Raw genomic sequence first — 20,931 nt, forward strand, 5'->3', positions numbered from 1 at the left:
AAGACAAACCTCTCTAACAAGAGAACGGGAACAAAAGCCTCCCACACACACAAAACCAAAACCACGCATCCAGATACTGCCATGAACTGCTCTTACAGCCTGTACATTTTAGTAATGAGAGAGGCAGGTAGGAAAAGAGGCAATTGTACAAAAGAATTTATTTCAAAAGTTGTGATAAAAATGTTTCAAAATGTTTTAAAAAATGCATGTTATAAACATTTGGTAAGAGAATACATTCAGTAAAGTCTCAGGTTAATAGGCTCCACCGCAGAGCGATCCCTGCACAGGCAGGCTTCCCGCAGGCTGCGCGGCATGCTGAGGGGCAGGCAGCACACCTCATGTGTTCGGGCTGGGACCTGCAAGGCTGTCTTCGCCCTGAGCTGGTGCTCTTTTTCAGTTAAGGCCAAGCTTGCTCACTCTCCTCCCTTTACAAGGATCCATGAAGGGACCCACACCTAAGCACAGCTCTTTAGGTGGTTACAGTGGGCATTTAAACAATCGATTTTGATACATCTCAAGTATGTGCAACTACAGTTCAAGTTAATGGAAGAGAGGGATTGAAGCCTACTCTTAATTTCGTGTCAGAGAGAAAAATTTTGCTTCTATATTTAGGCACTGAATTTCCAGAGTGCCTTCTGAACGAAGCAGTTTTGTTGAAAAGCTTTTTCACTGTCCTGGCAGTCTATAACCTTAGATGTATACAAGAAAGCCAAGGATTTTTACAAATACTAAACAGAAGTCCACATCTTCATCGAATGTAAGCTATTCATATAGTAAGTATGGAGTGTTGTTGAGCATTGCAGTTTATTTTAACCTACTTCCCAAACCAGAGTAAACATGGAAAAAAAATAATTAGAGACCATATTGAAGTCCTGCAGATGGCCTGTCTCCACAGAAGGAGAACATAGTTTAGGACTATCACCTAGGTTTGAATTTGAATGGAATTACATGGCCATAGCATTGTATGAGAGCCAAAATAATTTAAAGCCTTAAATACAAACCTACCCTTTGATATACCGAAAACACCCCGTTGCTTTAAAGTGTAGTACTGCAGAACACAACTGTATGCATTTCCAAGTAAGAGTTTATCTTTGCCTAGTGATTTTAAGTGATTATAAGCCACTTCATAAAAAGTAGATTACAACGCCAGAGTTGAGAGGAACACAGCATGTTACATTGTGTCAAGAAATGAGAACCTTCCCATGTTGAAATACTTTTAAATGTATTTGACTCTAAACAACTTGAAATGTAAACCTGTCTATCTGCTTTGAAGAGTAGGTATCTGAAGTGCAACATTTCCAGGAGTCCTGCAGTTACAGTTACTTTCTTGCCACAGGACTCCTCCTCTGCTTACCTACTGGGACAAAAACATACAAACTACTTAATACATTTTCTTAAAGCCCACATGATGCCGTTACAGCAGTTTACATTCCTTTTACAATACTAGTGAGAATATATATTTAAAGTGCATCTCAAATCAGAACTCTCTAGCAAATATACAGGAATAATATGCTAAGACTTGTGGAATTATAATTGCTAATGCGAATCACCGCGATACCGAGTGCCTTTTGATTTACTGGTAGGACAGAGAACAAAGTTCAGACAATTAAGAGACTTCTTGCAAATAAGCATAGCTACAGATCTGGCCAGATTCCCCCCCACCCCCCACCCCGCAAATGGAGCTGCACACACATACACAGAGGGCAGAATTTATCCTACAGAAAAACATTTAATTTGGTAAATGAGTTCAAGATTTTTGGTAAGTGAGCTTAAACTTTTAGTTCAGAAAGTTATTTTTCAATAGTCAATACTTTTCCTAACCATCTTTCCCAATTCACCCATCCCAGAAACTTTAAGAAAAACAGATTTGTTAGTTTCTGTAGGAAGAAAAAACCCTATTTGTTCTGTAACTTAAATATCTGCAACTAAGTGTGAAATATTAAATAAATGGTCGAAAACCAAACCTTCACTGCTGTAACACCATGATCTTCTGAAAAAAGCTCCCTAAAGAACATAAACCCAAGCGGCTCTGGAGTCACCCAATTACAAAAAAATTACTCCCTAAAAACTGTGAACAGCATAGATTGTTTCCTCTGACTTTGCTAGTTAGCAGTTTGAAAACATTTTTTAACCCTTACAAGACATCACACAAAGTTTCAGTACCATTTGGATGAACAGTCAAAAGTCACTGCGTTCACTGTGGTTGAAGAGAACGCGACCTCAAAGGCAAAAAGCAATTGTCACTTGTTGAACTAGTACATGGCTCTTGCTGCTCTGACTGGAGCTCTGCAGGGAGGGGGGGTGCACCGGGGTCGCCAGGCCCTGGTAGGGTGGCTGAGAAAACCACACACTCTGCATTTCCCATCTCGGCAATCGGTAAATTCATCGAGTGAAGAGAGACAGCAGACACAAATGCGGCGGTGCTATAATCTTCTTCTGGATGATGTATCTGGGTAGATTCTTTGTCTTTTGTTTTATCAAAAAAATTAGATTCATCAGAATATGATCTAGAAAGATTATTTGTTCCTCCGTACAGTGAGGTCATACAGGTGCTGCAGCTTAGACCTAAGAAAAAAACCAGAGACTGGATTTAATGACAATATGATGCACTCTTAAAACTGTGCTCTGACAACATCAGTAAAATAGTCAAAGATCAATAGTCTATATTTTTAACAGACTAACCTCTTCATCTCACCTGTGACATCCCAATATTCATGACAAATTAAAAAATACATGCAGGTTATCAAGGCTGACGTGAATGACCTCTCTATCAGCTACTATTTGACAAAGATGCACCATAATTTAAGCTTCATTTGTGGAAGTCACTTTAGCCCTTTGACCTATCTTTTGATAGATTTTTCTTACTGTGTTCTTCAAACTTTTAAAAGCTTCAGCTACATGGTTCTACTCCAAAGTGGACTGTGTTTGACGGCTGTTTTACCTGAAGCTAGAGAAAACTTCAGCCCTTCCATCTCTAGGGTTAAAATGTACTTCTTCCTTCTTTATTTCTCTTTTGATGGGGTGGAAGGGGAAGTAAGGGTTTTGGTTTAGAAGGCTTATACTTTCTTTATCTGCCTTAAAATATGAGTACATATAGTCACTTCAAGCTTTGTATGTCAACAAAACCTCTCTACCTGTGTGATGTAACACATGCATACATTTACAGTGTCTAATTTTAAGTTTTGGTATTGAACACATACAGAAGAATTCCCCTCAGGTTGCATTTGCTAGCTTATGTTCTGCTGAGGTGCAAAGTTTAACAAAACCAGAGCATCCTGCCACTGCAGTAAATTGCTGCAAGAGAAATGCAAGATGGAAGATAACCACCTATTTTGAATGAGAACCTCATAGAAGCAAAACTGAGATGTAAAGACAGACTTACCCATCGTAACAACACATGACAGGGTTTTTTGCAATTTGTTATGATGTGTTCGGGTAGTAAAAAGGCAAAGCTAGAATACATGCACGGATCTTAAACCCAAACTGGTGATATTTCCAGGAATGGTGTCCCAAACACTAGAGGAAGCAAAAAACCCCCCAAAAATCCAAACTAAAACCTCTGTACTAAGAAACATCATTTAAAGAATTGTTGGGAGTTCAATTTTGCAGACTCAAAATAAAACTTATGTCTTACAAAAACTTCTCACCTTTGAGAGCTTCAAGTTTTTCATTTTTGACTTTCAACACTACGTCAGTTATCTTTTGTAACAGGAAGTTTTGTGTTCTTTCTCGTCTGATAGATTCAATCAAAGCATCTAGTCCCTTTGGGTTTTCTGCTAAGTAGTCCAATAACTTCCCAGTTTTTTTCCTACTGGAAGATCGAGAAGATATTTCTTCTGTGTCCTCTCTAGTGAGTATTTTCTTTGAACGTAGGTAATCAAAGTGTCTCTCAGCTATGATTTTATCACACAGGTAAGGACGCATCCTTTCTAAAGCCTGAAAAACAAACCAAATATTAGCCAATCTTACAATTTATTTAGAACTCCGTATTTGAAACCTATATGATTTTGATACAGGCCAATGAAGCAATTTTTAAAGTCGCCACTGTGTTACCTAGCAGAGATTTTTCTCAGCATAAAAAACCCCAACCATAATTTTTAAGAGCATAATCTAATTTACTTATCCCTTTCATTAGTTTTCTTTATGCGAACTCTGGAGTTTTAATGCATGTTAAGTAATAAGGTGAATGCTTACTGAAAATGTTAATGACATCAAGTCTGCGATTATCACATTTCAGAACAGTCACCAAGTAAAGATGAAAAGGAATTATACCAACAAAACACAACAGTACCTACTCACTTTATCTACAGACACACTCATTCTCACTGACTACCCAATTGCCGCATTTCCATACTATTTGTATCCACGAGGCACAACTCCAAAATATTACAAATATTGATGTTTTCTGTACATCGAGTAAAAGCAGTCTCAGAGCAACAGCATGAAACTCACTGTTTAAAAAGTTTATTTAACAAACACCACTATTTACAAGCTCAACAGACTACTGACACCCAAAATACATGCACTTTCATCCACAGATGTACCTACTCTCAACAACTTTACTGGCTGCTTTGTGTCTTCATCAAACTGCCTTCTTTTGGTTTAAGATTTCAAACACTTGAAGCAACTTGCACACCTCTGACATGCTGCACAGACCACTGAAAGTTAGTGGAACTCTAATGACTCTGGCAAAGCAAAATGACTCTACCCTCTGCAGCATAAGCAACCAGTTTACACTTGTAAGCTGAAGTTAAGTCCTCTCTAAAACCAGCAAAAAGAAAGAGGTGGAACAATCTGCTCATGCGAGGGGACTCCATCCATCCTCTAAAGACCCCAACATACAGCCAATTAACATCAGCTACGACAAAGCAGAGATGTCTGTCTTGAGCGCTTCAGCAGCAGTGCCACTTTGCATCTTTGGGAACTGTAACACCTAGTATCAGATGACATTCCATTACAGATCTTCTTTCTGGGGAAACGTACTATCTTTCGTAACCATATTCAATTCTAACCTAACTACCGATTTATTTTGGAGGTAATTTATAGGAGCAATGTCAGAACTAAAGACTGCCATGTCACCACTTTGATCTCCTCCTTGGAAGATCAAGGGTCCCTATTTTTACGTTTATCAAAACAAAAAACAATCTTCCTCCACCTTGTTCAGAGGGTACGTAGAAGCACAAACATTGCCAAAATGTAAATGATATTAATCTTATTTCAGTCTGTACATTAACAAGCCTGCCTGACGTCAACATTGAAACAGAATTAATGCATGTGTTCATAACTCTCTGGTTTCAGTATCTACTACTCTATGAATACGAGAGTCACAAATGACATCTCTGTGCTTGAAAAACAAGTTCTCATTTTATCTAACACTACAAAATTGGCAGTTTCTCCCGTCAACTTTTTTCACTGTGCAGAATTACACAAGAAGCCAGACACCCACTAGCTGAATATTACTGATGTGAAAAACCACCTCCCCCAAAGTCTCATTTGATTCAAAAAAAGAAAAAAAAAAAAAAAAAAAAGATTTGAGAGCCAGAAGGAAAAACACCTTTACATAAAAAGGCATCTGAAGTGATGGAAAGAAAGAAAACTTCCTTCCTGAAGAAAGTTTTCAATATCCTCCTGCTTTTTGAGATTAGGTTCCATAACAGTAGCACTCAAATTAAAATTGAAAACTGACTGTTTGCCTTATAGCCATTTACTAGCTTAGTAAATAGAAGTGGAGGAAAAGCTAAATATAAAGATGCACTTTAGGACAGATTATTTCAAACGGCAAAATATTGTCTGGCATACTGGTGCTAGGGAAAGCACAAATAACTCTTAAAGAAAAAAATTCCCCTCCCACAGCCAGATTAATTACTCGATCCAGTTTCATGTGCAGTGACGTTGTCACTAGTGGCGGCATAACAACTATGACAAGAGCAGAAAAGTGCAACGGTACAGCTTGTATCAATTTAGGTGGCTCTGACTACACCTCAAGAGTCAAACTGCAACAAGCCCATGCCTGAATGGTATGAATGTAGTGGGCAATACAGATTTCTTCAGTTCTCACGGAATTCTCATCCTACCACCAGGAGGATCAATCAACAAACTCTTAAACATAAGTGTCAGCCAATGTTTCAACACTGGAAGAAGAGAACAAGTTGTTATTGAATAGAAAGACCATAGTCTTTTGACCAACCTCTTCCCACAATGAGTCTTTCACTGTATGAAGTGTACCAGTCCTGAATTCCCCTCTGCGCTGTCCTCACAGGTTAACAGTTTGAGGGACAGAAAGAGTAAACACATTAAACAGGAGCTTTAAATATACTTTGCTCTATATTGATGACTTTGTATGGCTCATTGCCTCCTTCCCAGCTCTCGAATGTAAGACTTCAACCTTTATAATTCCTCCTCAGGACAAGTTTACCCAGACCAAATCATCCTTGCCAGTTAGCTTTCTGAGGTATGCTGTCACATAATATACATAGAATTTCTGGGAAGGCAGCACTTCAAATAACTCTGATAGGATCACTTCAAACAGAACAGCTTCGAAACAGCTAAGTGAATTTACACTGAACCAGCACTTTGCATCATGAAGCTGCAACATTTAAAATCTGAGAGAAGAATCTCTAAAGTCAGATTTATTGGATTGTATTTTGATGATAAAACTAACGTTATTTCTTTCTACACATTAGGTTTCCAGCAAGTCTTCCAATTACTATGGGAGATCCTATAAGATTAAGGGCTAAAGCTACATACGTACACTTCTGTGAGGTGCAGCCGTGAATTCAGTCACTGACATAGATTAACATACATATCATGTTACATATATAGTCTGATATAAGTGGTTCTTATCTTTTTTTGGTGTAACTACCGGACGCTAACTATTGCGGTATTACCCTGTGATTCCACAGAAGCAAGTAGTAACTCGAAAAACATGCCTCACAAAACTATGCTATGACAAAGCATTTAAAGAAACTTGCGTATGCATAAAGCTAGTAAGAAATAAAAAATGAACTCCAAACGTTCTTTACTGTACTTTAAAGAAACCCAAATAAATCAAACATAAGACACTGTAAATTATAAACAGGAGCACGCATGGTCAATAAATAATTGATAAGCTGTGGTTTATTTTTTTAGATTTGTTTTTAAATTAGCCAATCACTTGTCGAGGTTGGTTAGCACATTGCCTGTTTCCCAGTCTATCAAAGAGATCAGTAAATCCAGACTGGATCAGGACAAAGTCCTCCCTCAGATTCCAGGCATCAGTGGGGGGGGGGGGGGGGGGGGGGGGGGGGGGATAATCAGGAAATTACAGAACAAAAAGTCTCAAAAAAATCAATATTGAATGAAAGTATTCTAGAAGACAGAACCTTATTGACACCAAAAGAAGCGTGTACACTTGCTGCTAACCTATGGATACCGTATTCATTACTCGTCACTTACTGCGGTACATACGGACACCACGAAAACCAAACCCTGGCTACTCTGGCCTTAAAACGCGGCCGACGAGCAGACCGCTTGGAGGAAAACAGAAGAAAACGGAACTCGCAGGTGACTACCCAGCCCCAGGGCTGAGCTTTCGCAAGTCGTGACCCGCCTCACACCGGGAAGCCCTCCGGAGGCCAGAGCCGCGGGCCGCCGCTGCCGGCGAGCTGGGGCAGGACGTCCCGGGGGCCCCAGGGCCGGGCCCGCCGCCCCCGCCCTGCCGCACGTGACCTGCCCGCCCCCGCGGGCGCCCTCCGGGAAGGCGGCGGGGAATTCCGGGCGGCGCGGCAGGGACCCGGCCCGGCGGCCGCTGGCGGCCCTCCCGCCTCCGCGCCGGTTCCCCCCCTCGGACGGCCGCTCTGACAGGACTTCCGCTTCCCCCACCCGGGCCCTGGCCCCACCCCGCCGCTCCGCGCCCCGGGCACTCCGTCCTCTCGGCCCGGCCCACCACTTACATCCTTCTTCACCTCGGCCATCTCGTCCTCCGTTAGCAGCCGCCCCGCAAACCCCGAGCCCGAACCCGAGCCCGGGCCCGGGCCTTCCATAGCGGAAAGCCCTCCGCCGGCGCCGCTGCCGCTGGGGAAAACCGCTCAGCGCAGCGCTTCCGGCCCGGGTCCCGCCCACGCAGAACCGGCCCTGCCCCGCGCCCGCTCACCCACCAATGGGCCCTCAGGAAAGGCACCCCGCCCCCACGGCGGCTCCAGCTGCCTGCGCGTGGCCCCCCCCCCAGTGGCGCGTGCGCGGAGGGGCGTTACCCCCCCCCCTTCCCTCGCGAGGCGGCCGTTAATGTCGCTGTCCCCGTGTCCCGGCGTCTCTCTCCGCCGGCAGCCGGAGCTGAGGGAGCCCGCGCCGGCCTTCCCGTGCCTGAGGCGGGCCGGGCCGGGCCGGGAGCCGCCCTGGGCAAGGGCTGCCTTCCCTTTCCCGCGGCGGTGCAGAGACCGACGAACCGCCGGGCCTGGCGGCGGGACTCCCGCCTCCCCTGCAGAGGCGCGGGGAGCGGCTCCCTTCGCGGGTGAAAGCCTGCCCTTCTCCGGAGCTGCCACCAGACTGCGGCTGGCATCCGTGCCTGCAGCTCGCAACTGCTTCCCCAGGTCATTTTAACAGCCCCTCCGCCGAGCCGGGTGTTCGGAACTGGGGGGGTGCGGGCACCTCGGGGTTACCAGCATTCAGCCACGCTGTACTGAAAGGCTGCGGCTTATCTGGGTGGCGCTCTGTACGGCGTTTTTAAGACAAATGATTGATGACTGGAGGACGTGGGGATTTACACCAGGTTTTAGGGACTGACAGCGGTCAAGCCCCACTGCTGTACGGGGCTGCCTTCCAAAGCTGCTGCAGGTCAGAGAACGAGCCAAGCTGCCAGCAGCGGAGCGGCCCGTAGCTCCCGTTTTACCCCGGCCAGCCCCAGGCTCTCAGGCTCGGCAGCAGCCGGGAGACGCCGCTGCTGCAGGAGCACGCTCTTAAAGGACCGAAGACGAAATTTAATCGGCATTTTTTTTTCAGTTGTCAAAGGTAAACCTCAGGTTATTGCTGCAGTAACGAAAACTTTGTTTCCAGCAGTTAAACACAAAAGTGTATAGAAGTAGAAGCAATCAATACTGGGTTTTGCTTTCAGTAAGGAAAAACTACCAGTTTTATGAACATTCGTGAAGTCCTTTTGCTTGATGTGCCTTGTTATTGCAGTCAAACTTCAAATATTAACTGCAACAATATCTATTTTACAGTGCTAGCATTCCCAGCTTCTCAATAAACACATTGGATAGCAAAGGTCCTGCTCAGAACATTTAAAAAATAAAGGACTAGTCACTGTCCTTACCTGTGTTGATTTCTGTACAGCTGGGTGTTAAAATCACAGCCAGTCCCCAAGCTGGTTGCCAGAAAACACCCAACCAGCTCTGCTCCCTGCCAGTGCTGGGAAGGACACTTCTGCTCAGTGAAAACTACTTCAGACTCACCCTGACCTTCCAGTCTTGCAGACCTGATTGCTGGTGATTTGGCAGCACGCTTTTGCTCACAACCTAAATCCTTCTGTGGTGTTACTCCCACTACAAGAACCCTTTGTTTGCTGCACTGTATTTGAATTTCTTGAGGCCGTGTATCTCTGGATTAAATATCTGAAGTACAAGGTAAATGAGTATTTGCATCCCATTTTCCTGCTCAGAGGGCTGCAGGTCAGGCCATTTTTTTTCAAGTCCAAGTGCCTATTTTGATCCTCCCTATTCTGTGCTAGGTACCCAAACACATGGAAAGGTTTCAGATTCTCCGGTGCTTCCAGTGAGCTGATTGTGGCACTTCTGAGATAGAGCTGGGCATCTTCCCAGCTCCTGACTCCCATCCCTGTTCATTAAACAAAATGCCTTCCAGCTCTTCCTCTTCAAGGTGAATTATATTGTAGACTTTGCTGGCTCTGTACAATACTGCTGATGAAAATAGCTATCGTGCATTCTGGATTTAGAGTATTTGTTAATAATCTTGCTCAGTGAGAGGTGCAATTTAAAGCCACACAATGTCCGGAGGGTTAGGCTGCTGGATTCCTGACCCATGTATGAGACAAACTTAAATGAATTAACTTCAGCAGTCAGGAAAAGAGCATGTGGTTAGAGAATACAAGAATAGAATATATTTTAGCAGACTTAATGCTGATAAACCCTAACAGGATTTAATGGTCCAGGCAGCTGGAAGACTACTCTCAGTGTGAAATTCATTTCAGGAGATTAGCACCAGTTCAATATTAAGAAGTGAGCCTCAATGAGGAGTGAGTTAGAGAGAATTTCTTTCAAGGGAGCTGGGAAGATTTTGGACACTGCATTGGTTTTATGAGCATGTACATATATAATGTCCATCTAGAATAGATTTCTGAGCCAAAGTAGTTTTGGAAACTGCTTACAACCCAGCACTGTTCAAATCTTTCACAATATTGGTCCTAGAAAATGTAACGCTGCCGGAGTTTGTCAGAAGAGGTCAGTCAGCTTTTCAGAGCTGCGACTGGCTCCGGGTTGTCTTCCCCATCTGCCCTCATTGATCAACCCCTCTCCAGGCAGCCTGGCCTTACTGCAGAGCAGGGGCCTCTACCTGGGGCTTCACATGCTCCCATCCCATTCTGGTCCTTACTCAAGGGTTTGGGTCCTGCCCCAGGACAACACCTTTTTGGAGCTGGCAGGACAACACACACACCCTTCCCCATCCCGTGACACCAGCTAGGCTCTACACTCACACTTCCCTGGGGAGGAGGAGACAAGCTGCCAGGCTGAGAGAAGGGAGAGTTTGGTTCAGTTACAGATGGAGATTGAGGGCCTTGCCCAAACTGAATGGATATCTGGAGCTACCGATGGCAAGTTTTCAACTACAAACCCACAGCAATCACCCTGCAGCTCGAGACTTTTTGGGGGTGAGATTGTTGAGAGCATCAGGATGTCTGGACTTTATGATGCAGGAGACCATGACTGATGCTTTTTTGATAGGATGTACTTACAGTGGGGAGTGAACTCGTACACCCAAGTGCAGAAGTCTCTACTTGCTGATATTCTACAGCTAAGTAGAATATATTTTTAAATTACTATTATGCTTTTGCTTTTGAAGCTTTTGCTATTCTATGAGGAACTTCTTAATGTGGCAAGTGGGAGTGGCTTGTGTAGCTTTTGTTATTTTTAATTATTGCCACTTAGAAACAAATCCATGTAAATTAGTGCCAACTCTCTCTCCTGTAGGTATGGGTACACAAAGATGCATGTAAATGCAGCAGTTTACTATATTAATTGCACCAAGCTAAATGTATCCACATTAGTTGTAGCACTGATTTAAATATATTAGTATAAAAATAATCTTTTTAACCAGCGTAGTTAAATTAGCTGTATGTAGATCACCCTAAAGAAATCTTTCCTTGCCCCTGCTTCTCCAGCAAGAGACATATTAGAATACGATTTATTTAAAGTCCTATTACTAGCAAAGCTGTACAGTTTGGAAGTGATGTAATACTTTTGCTACAGTACTGTTAATTTATGTTGGGTTTCTCAAAAAGTTGAAGCAACACTATTGAGGCCTTGAACAACTGAAACTTCGGTTGCCACCAGGTGGCACTGAAGGCCCACGAGCACTTACACACAGGTCCATGAAGCCTGGAGTAACTGGCATTGTCTCCCGAGATCGTTAATCCTAATATCATAACCTAATGATATTAGAGCACAAGGGTACAAGCAGAGATTAGCTCCACATGCACTATTTGTAGCACACAACAAGTAGCATTTAGATATAAAACATGCGACCATCTGTCACGTTACCACAAAGCAATGTCTGGAGTCACCTCTCTTGACATCTGGGGGAGAAAAGACACAAGAGCTACGTGAATAATTTAACCATAATGCTCATGCCACTAAACCTTTGTTAGTTTCACCTTTTGTAACTTACAGTAAATACAGGAACTACACAGAAAACACTATACTACAGTAATATCTGTTTAGTTGCCTTGGATAATTATAAAATTTAGTTACAACTCTTGTATCTAGAACACTCAGGCAATACACCCTTCCTATACATTATCCTTAAATGTAGACTCCAAATTCATGATTTGTTTCTGAAGAGTCAAGATTTCTTCTGACAGGCTTAAAGGTTTTAGCACTAGTGTCTATAATTAGCTGTATTTCTAGGCATGTAACAAGCTTCCAAATAAAAAGACAGCATGAAACAGTATTAAATTAAATGCATATGCTTTCAGTTGCAAAACAAGAGGCAAAAACTACACAGTGCACAGTACAACTGACACTTTATTCCTTCATGACGGGGATATGTAGTATTGAAACTGCGAGAGTCACAAAAAAAAATCAAAGTGCAAACCTCTATTAGAACAGATTATGGAATGTATTGATGTTTTTGGCACAAGAAGTGGGGAACTATATACTGCATCGAGATTTTAAGTTTAATGAAATGTAACACTTCTGTGTTCAGTAGTCATATTTGTGCACTGCAGAACAATACAATGTAAAACAGTGACTAACACGATTCACATGCAACTCTATACAAGTTACATCATACGTCCAGTTAAAACTTTTTGGAAAATACATGTTCACAATCACTTCACAAATACCATTCTTTAAGCAGTCTTATCTTTTCAGCTTCCTTATTGATAAAAGCAAAAATAGAGAATCTTAAACAGTAAATTATTTTCCCAAAATGGTTCCATATGAATGTTGATGTTTTCTATCAAAGTAATTTGTCTCTGACACCACTGATATAACATATAAGAAGCTGAATGAAATCTAAAGCTCATTTTTTCCATATTTCATCCCCAATTTGCTGTGAACAAACATCATTCTGTGCACTGACTTTTTGTTTTTAGAACTGGACATAGTGTTGCTTATGAGCTCTGTACCTATCACATGGAAATCACACACAAAAAAATAATCAGAGCATAGCTTCCTGCAGTGGCATCTATTCAAGACCAAAAAGGAGTATATTAGGATGGAAAAGACAAAAATGCAGAAATGGAAGAATTCAAGTTTATCTTAAAAGGTACAGTATGCATTCACATTTTCATTGCAGAGAGAGACACTGTATTCACATTCCGGTGAAGAGAGAAACCCACATATCACAGCTCTTCCTAAACTCGTAGCAAAGACAACATCCAAGAAAGATCTATAATGCACGTTGTAGCTCTTCCATTTTAACTCAGCTAAACTGATTGCTCAAAGGAAAAAAAAAACACAAACCCTTGATGAGTAATTCAAGCCCCACTGCTGAGCTATTAACCACAAGAACTTCGGCACTGGCCTGCTGTGTCATACAGCCTGACAGTTGTTATCAAGTGTGTTATGTGGGCAGCTATTAGTCTTCAGTGTCTCATCTCCTTTTTTGGTTTGGGATTTTATTTTATTATTTATATTAATCAAGGATGATGATTTGTATCAGGCATCTGAGAAATGTTCTGGTGACAAGATGTACAGGATGCCCGTTAGATGCATATATATCACAGCAGAAATGTCCTCACAACTGAATTCTTCATTTGGGCAACAGAAAAATTAGCAAACAGCAAGAACAAGAAGCATTTGGCATGATTTTAGTTTCTAGTACCATACTGCAAATGCACGAACCGAAGTGCTCTTAATGTTTTTGCTTTATAATGCCATAATAAAGAATAATGCTAAAAGCAGAGAGGTGAGGGCAATCCCACTAACCAGCTTAGGTAACTTTTGGCATCAGGCTAAGCTGTAATTTAGAGCATCTATGTTAGGAGACTATGACATCTACTGAGACAACAGAGAGAAAGCAGGTGTGATTTAGAGCACCTAAATTCTAAATGGCAATAGGTGAAAACCCAACCTCTCTGTCAATGGAGATGGGACTCCTCCTCTCCCTCCCCTGGGGAGACAGGGGCATTCATTGTCACCTATTCTATTGCTTTCAGGGACACAAGATATGAACAATGACCACCACAAACGTTTCTCTTTCTGGAGTAATCCTAAAGAAGAGGAGTCACCCTCATCACTCTCTAGATCTATAGCTCCCGTTGACAGTCATCCTTCCAGCTCAAAAGAAGTTGCTCAGAGCCAAAGCAGACCCTTCAGTTTCTCATCCCTCCTGGCACCTGCTCAAGGAGGGAGTGAATTTAGGATAGTCCACCATAGATACTCTGGAGCAGAAAAAGAAGACTGAAGTAGGAAAACTGAGGCAACAGAAGGCAAAATCACTTGGGGTTAAAAGAGAAAAGTGCTCATCGTGCCATAAACTAGAAATGAGAGTATGAGGAAGAGACAGACAGGTGAAAGGTGAGAGAGTGTGGAAGGAAAAAAAAACAAAACCCCACAACAGAAAGTTAGAGAGGTAAATTGAATAGAAATCCCACAGCCTAATGCTGTCCCAGTGTAGCTGGATGCTCTGGCTCCCCAGCGAGAGAAAGGAACTGGGGCTGAAGGACATGGATGGGGGACAAGCCCCAGGAGGTACATGGGCAGGTCAGGGGGATTCTGTTCTGGCTTTGTATGACAGCTCCAGTGGCTGTATAGGTTTTTAACAGAGTACAGCTTGCCTCTACAATGTCACAGTTAAATACTACAGGGTCACTTTTTGGCACAAAATCTTTGTTTAATGTCAAGTCATTTTAAAATGCAAGATGCTTTATCAGGTATTTTAAAAGCACCAAGGGAAGGTAGGAAAAGAAGTTCCCCACTGCAATGTTTACATCCTTAGAGCCTGATCACCTGGGTCAGGCTTAAATGATGGTGCATGGGAATGGAGGAGACATTAGGAGAACCATGTGGGACAGCACACAGCCATAAAACCAGCACTTGCTGTTTGGCTGGCTAAAGACTTCCTTTGGGACATGCTCTCTTCTCACATACATTATATCGCTTGCCATTGCGCTCTCTGCTCTCTCCCTCGTGTCATCACAATGTGCAGCATGCCCACAAAGCATCGGATGTATTCTGGTAGCTGCCAGGAGGTTTCCTCCTCATTAGCCACTGAGATGAAGTGAGAGATATGCTTAGGAGTACCTACGGATATGAGTACTTGTGTTTCCTCCCTTATGACTGCACAAAAAAGCACATAGGTTTCCAAAGGATATCCAAGCGTACGCTCAGTTAATACTGTTTGCTTTCCTGCAGACCACATTGCCTGAGTTCCCCCTGCTTGCTTCCTACTGTACCTTAGCAACATACCACAAGTGGTTCAGGAAAGGTGGAGGAGATGTCTAGGAAGTTGATAACATGTTCAGACTATTTGTCAGTCTCTGGAGAGTTCCCACTACTGCCTCTGTTTGGGAATTTCTCCATCCTTAGTTTACAAATGATTTAACAAGAAGCATGTGAATACAATGGGGTATGCTTCACTTTACAGTGGTGAAAAAAAAGTGTGACTCAGTGGGTAAACATGTTGTGGAATTTGCTACAAAAATTGTATTTGTTTTAACTGAATACCACAGTAAATATTCACGCAATTAAAAAAAAAAGAAAAAGATGGTTATTGTTCCAAGAAAAACTGCCCCAAGGGCAGATAAAGTACAAATGCCAACCTTTCAGGAAAAAATAGCTTCCCTTATTCACGAGCATAATCCAGGAATAGCTGTCCTTCAACTCCTTCTGTTACCCTTTTCTTTTGAATTTTGCTAATAAGTGGCCTCCAAAAAAGGAGAAAACAGGAGAGACAGAAATGAATAAAAAAAGTTAAAAAAGAGAATTACCCCCCCATATTTTAGATTACTTTTGTTGGTTTAACCTTTCCAAAAGCATCTCAGCCTTTCATTTTTGTGGTCTGGGCACTCCCTGGGATCTGGCCTTTTTAAAAACTCCTCCTCCATTCTCACCAAATTGAAAGTCACGGCATTAAGCAGCAAACCGGGAGCTGAACTTGTGGGACATATCTTGTGTGGCTGCACTACTATCTCTTTTTCTGTCATTTGAGTTTCCCAGGCAGGCGTTGCCCTTTAACGCTCCCATCGGAGGAAGCTTTTTCTGAAGTTGCTACCTGGTGCCTGAAAATGATTCCAGCCACAACTCTGCCCAGCGGCAGCAACGTGATACAGCCGAGACAGTGCGCACAGTCCATTGCCCACTGTTCCAGCTAGTGTATGGAAAGCTTCTCTACCACACAAGATACCAAGTTCATGAGCCCACTGAGTTTTCTTCAGTCCCCCCGATACCTTGCATCACTGAAAGTAGAAAGGAAAAAAAGATGTGGAGCAAGAAAGAGGAAAGACAGGAGAAGGGAAGAGTGTAAAGACAACAGAGGTGCTTGAAATGTTGAGAATTAGTTGTTTTTCATAAAATTTTCACACAGATATGTTCAATCACTAAAGCTAGGGGTTAGCCATTATAATTGTCTTCTGCTAGCCCATAAGACTAACATACTTCAGAGTTATGTGCCCCCCAACAAACCGTACATCCACCTTAAATACCATCTACAAGGACTTAATAAAAATACACAAAGCAAAAAATTTGTAAACAAGGGTTAGTAGCACAGTGGTACAGTAGATTGTCAATAAAAACAATAAAAGTGTGGATACAGATTCGTCTGCCTTGTGTGTAACATTATTGCCAGTTACAAGGGAGGAACTCTGTAAACTCATAATTCTGAAGTTTTGTTAATAAGCACAGAGCAACAGGTGAGTGCCCCATCTACTTTCTCCAGTTCTGTGTTGGCTATTGGGATAAGCATGTGGTCCTTCAGTTTTTCAAAAACCTGTTTAGGAAAGAAAATGGAACAGAAATCATTACATTTTACACCTGTTTTCTCTTTTCTCTCAGTATTTACAGAGTGAACAGGCATGGATTTACCAGCAGGTGCTAAGCCATCTCATCATTTGTGATCAACACTAACATTTACAGTATATGTGGCCTTCTGCCTATGGGATTTGTTCACATCAGTACTGCAGTGAGAGCAACTGTTGCTACTTCCAATTACGCAGAAGCAGCACCAGGGGCAGAAGAGACAAAGTAATTAAATCAGTAGTGAAGATGAGGAGAGAGCCCAGACCTCCCACCTTTCGCCATCTGGTATCTCATGACGGGATACACCAGCCCATTCTGGAAAGCACCCGATTTCAATTCCCACCAACCTCCCGGCAAGGCCCCCCCGGAATGCTGGGGGGTCTCCCAGGGACCCTCAGCGTAGCTCTCACCTTTGCGCTCTCCGGGTACTCCTCAGGCGCTCGGTGCAGCAGGACATGGCCTTTGCTGGGAATGTTTAAGTAGATGCAGTTTGCTGCGGCATCATCGGGCACCGTCAGCTTGTCATAGCGGTGGTCACTCATCTGTTGCATGGTCTGCCGGAAGACACAACGCACAGCTATTTAGACTAAACACATTAGCAGCCCCAAACAAATGGGAGAACAGAGCCTTCAAAAATAGCTAATAGTGATTGCCAGGTCAGCCAAGAGCCATTTTCCTATGCAGCAAGTAAGGAGGTGTCTTTTCATCTCTGCCCTTCAAGGAAGAATCTACCAACCCTAACTGAAATGAGCAATAGAAAACCTTTGTAAAATGGTTCCTGCAAGCAGCAGGATTAAGCAGGGCACTCAGTACGCATCGTCCATGGGGTCTTTTCCTTGAGGAACGCACGTTGAGTATGCAAAACTCTAGCTTGCATTGATGGAAACTATAGGTGTTCAGCACCTTCAAAAAAAGCAGCCATCATTCAATATTTATAAAATAAGTGTGAATTAACACAAACAGGACAGGAACAGTTCCCAGCTTGGATATCAGCCCAATCTGAATTCTTTTCAAGGACCTCCTTTCTGCTTTCCAAGCAGTTACTCTTTCACTAAGCACCTGTGCCGGGGAGCAAGAAGGCACGTCTGCGCTAAACCTCGTTCCCAAGGGGACAGCACAATAACCTCCTCACAACAGTAGAGCTGATGGGTTTCAGAGGTTTAGGTTATAAATATAGGGCTCATACACAAATTTGGATCCTGGCTGGAATTTCAGAGAAGACAGAGACTCTCAGCACATGAGAAGCCTGAGATCCCATGTTTTGGATCAGGCTCAGCCTTTTAATAAAGATGGGAAAAGCCTGGAGACAACACACCTGACTCCTCATTGTACCGTTCCAGCTTTACATTGGCTTCACCCTGACAGAGTAACGCAGAAGTGAACAAAGCTCAAAGTCAAAAACTTTGGTCCTGCTAAAAGCCTAAGCAAATGCAAGTGTTTCAGTTTCTCTCCTAGCTCCCTGTTCTCACATGGATTGCAAACAGAAAGAAAAGGCTTTTTTTTCAGCTTAAAAATACTCACACTAATATTATCTTAATAAAATTATATTCTCTTAACAAAATTTTTCAACTAAATTTCCTTCTGAGGGAAACCCCACAGATTTACATTGCATAGCAGAGAGCAGACTTTGATCTTAGGCACAGTTAAGTTTATTGTTAAATTATTTGCAAGGTCATTCATTTGTACCACTTCTCATTCATAAAAAAAAATACTATATAGAACTGAATTATGACGAGGATCTACAACGTATGGGGAAGCAACAAACCAACTCACCCTTGCACACACCTACAGTACATAATTCCTTTATAGGTCGGATACATTTTCCATGTCGTAGCCTGAGTCATCCACGTCCCGTGGAGAATACGAAACTCACAACGAAGAATGCCATGCATTCTTGAGGAAGCGTTATCAGATTGTCATTTCTTGTTTCTTCTGAAGTTATGAAACCCTCCTGAGTTCCCAAGGTCACATCTACCTCCATAAAAGGTTAATGTGTTTTTCTAGGGAAAAATCCTTGCACCTTGACTTCACCGGATGTGTTTTTATTACTGTGCTTACCATGGTTTACTTTCCTATTTATAATTTTGCTTCTGTTATGTTGCCAAGATTTTATTACGCTTTCCTTGATCCTGCAGACACCTAGCAGCAGGTGACATGCTTGCACTCAGTGCAACTCTTCTGCCTGATAACCAGAGGCAGCAGACTCTTCCTCTACCTGCAGCTTCTCTTTTCTTCCCTACACAATATTTTTAAGTCTGGACTAAGGAAATATATTTATTAAATCTGCACTGAAATACATGTATCAGTAGAGGAAAAGTCACCATGCTTGGATTTTGCTCAGCTCCCAAACAGTTGTGCTTTCTCCAGTCCTTGTTGGAAACAGAATCCTGGTATTGTAGGTTTTCTGTAGGAACAGCTCATTCATCAGAAATACATTGTGAATCACTGTGAAACATTTCCATATGAAAATACGAATGAATTCTTAAGCAGAAGGGTACGGACACATCCCCCATTCATTTGCTTCTGCAAAATGCTGAAGAGAGAACAGCAGCAGCAGCAAGAAGAAATGAAGAACAAGTGGCAGGGCTCTAGCTGCACAAACCAGCTTTGGGAAGCCTGGGAGATGATGGTGAGGGCACGTTAGGAGGATCGTTTTCAAGATTAGAAAGCACAGAAGTGGTGGCTGAAATAATTCAGAAACAAATGAGAAAAAATGAGGGGGAAAGTGAGATGAAGCAGCATGGGAGTTTGAGTACGCAGCTGCCACAGAGGGAATGGGATCTCAGCTAGCTTGAAACCGCAAGAAAGCATTTACTAGTAACCGGAGGTTTGACAATACAAGATGACTCTTGGTTCTTAAGATAAGAAGGAAATCATAGTTGCAAGCTTTCATCGCTGTTACAACTATGCCTGCATTTTGAAATAAAATTTCAAAACCCACTTTCTTGAGAGCATCCAGGCAATAACACCCCAAACCTGCCCCACAGGGAGGCTCTGGATGCAGCAGAAACACACCAATACGACGCCATCAGGTTATTTTAGAGACACATGGGGTTTTCCATATTTCTATAATGTAAAGTCATTGAGCACGTGTGCCTGGCCAGATAGGACTCCAGGGCAGAGAAAGAGATAAAAGCAAGGTTCTTTGATTGTATTTTCTATCAGAAACACCCCAAAAATATGTATTTTTGGGAAATTACAAGTTTACAAAGACTATAGTGCTTGTACAATGCATTTGCAGAGGGCTGGCTTTCTGCCCACAAACGTTGTACAACCAGCTACGTTAAGAGCCAGGCATTTCCCGCATGCCTAGTTTTTCTGGGAATTTTCTTCAGCCTGAAGAGGGTAATTTTCATTGCACATTCTCTCAGCCCTTAGTCATGCTTTCCTTATGTTGAAGTCATTCACATAGCCTAAAATGCCTTTTCTATAGTTTTTTACAGTGTGTCCTCAGACAACTGAGGTAATGGATAAGCTAAATAATCCTAAATATGAAGCAGCATTATGCATGAAGGAAAAATGCATGTGTGTTTAGGGTCTATTATCACTGACAGAGTTAAGATGACTGCATGCACTTCTAAAACAGGCCAAGCCTAGTTACAAATTTTCCCCCCTCCATGAGGAAGGCCCCAGCCTGAGCCCTGCTGGCATGTGGGACCTGCTCACATCCAGATTGCTACGGGACAGACAGCGAGCAAACCCACCACACCTGCAATGTGCCTTTGTATCTCCAACACCCCACAAGCAAAACTAAACACACACTGAATGTCCCTCTTGCTAACAGGGGAATGAATGACGCACTGAAAAATGCCTGTATCATATTGACAGAGAAGCAGAAGCTCAGATTTTCAGGTCTCAGTTTTGTTTTGATCAGCCCCTGCTCCTCTAGCCCCCAATATTTAGAAGAAAAACCAGACCTAAGCCTAAGTCAAATGTACATAAACCTTCACCCACAGGATCATTCCCTCACTAGATCTCAGCTATTTTGTCCTAAATCCTTCAAGTCTCAGTATGACGAAAAGAAAACTTTACTTAAAACTATTTAAGATATTTTTTCCATCACATCTCTTTCCTTCTTTCCAAGCCCATTAAAGTTTGGCCTGTTTTACAATGATGATTAAAGTTTGCCCTGGACTACTGAGCAAATTGGAAGATTTTAATCCAAGAGATTGACAGGTGTGAGAAAAGATTAAGCTACATCAAGACTTTGCCTGCAACAATGAAAATTAAGTCTTTTGTGGTGCAGGGCAACTAACACTGA

The 20,931-nt window shown here is 42.5% G+C and overlaps 2 protein-coding genes across 7 annotated transcripts in view; both read right to left on the reverse strand.

The window, feature by feature from the left end:
* Positions 1-141: 141 nt before the first annotated feature.
* Positions 142-8,865, reverse strand: BCL10 (BCL10 immune signaling adaptor). The gene is made up of 3 exons (XM_075759845.1): positions 7,932-8,865; positions 3,648-3,936; positions 142-2,565 (listed from the first exon to the last, which is right to left on the reverse strand). The coding sequence occupies exons 1-3, from the start codon at positions 8,019-8,021 to the stop codon at positions 2,195-2,197; spliced, it is 750 nt and encodes a 249-aa protein (XP_075615960.1). The 5' UTR covers positions 8,022-8,865; the 3' UTR covers positions 142-2,194.
* Positions 3,798-20,931, reverse strand: part of DDAH1 (dimethylarginine dimethylaminohydrolase 1) — a 74,230-nt gene continuing 57,096 nt past the window's right edge. For 4 of the 6 annotated variants that reach the window (XM_075759839.1, XM_075759842.1, XM_075759843.1 and 1 more), the window contains exons 5-6: positions 17,081-17,224; positions 12,216-16,641 (exon numbers count right to left, since the gene is read on the reverse strand). In XM_075759839.1, the coding sequence (XP_075615954.1) occupies positions 16,525-16,641; positions 17,081-17,224 (261 nt within the window). In that variant the 3' untranslated portion in view covers positions 12,216-16,524. Of the gene's footprint in view, positions 3,937-11,755; positions 11,786-12,215; positions 16,642-17,080; positions 17,225-20,931 lie in introns of those variants that run through there. The other 2 variants (XM_075759840.1, XM_075759841.1) reach the window with 2 other exon arrangements.

Source organism: Balearica regulorum, chromosome 8 (assembly GCF_011004875.1).
Source record: "Balearica regulorum gibbericeps isolate bBalReg1 chromosome 8, bBalReg1.pri, whole genome shotgun sequence".
Lineage (NCBI taxonomy): Eukaryota > Metazoa > Chordata > Aves > Gruiformes > Gruidae > Balearica > Balearica regulorum.

Coding starts and splice junctions, on each gene's coding strand:
- BCL10 (XM_075759845.1), bottom strand. CDS start 8,021: ATGGAAGGCCCGGGCCCGGGCTCGGGTTCGGGCTCGGGGTTTGCGGGG. Junction 3,937..7,931: donor TGGCCGAGGTGAAGAAGGAT/GTAAGTGGTGGG, acceptor TTTGTTTTTCAG/GCTTTAGAAAGGATGCGTCC. Junction 2,566..3,647: donor AAAACTTGAAGCTCTCAAAG/GTGAGAAGTTTT, acceptor TTTTTTTCTTAG/GTCTAAGCTGCAGCACCTGT.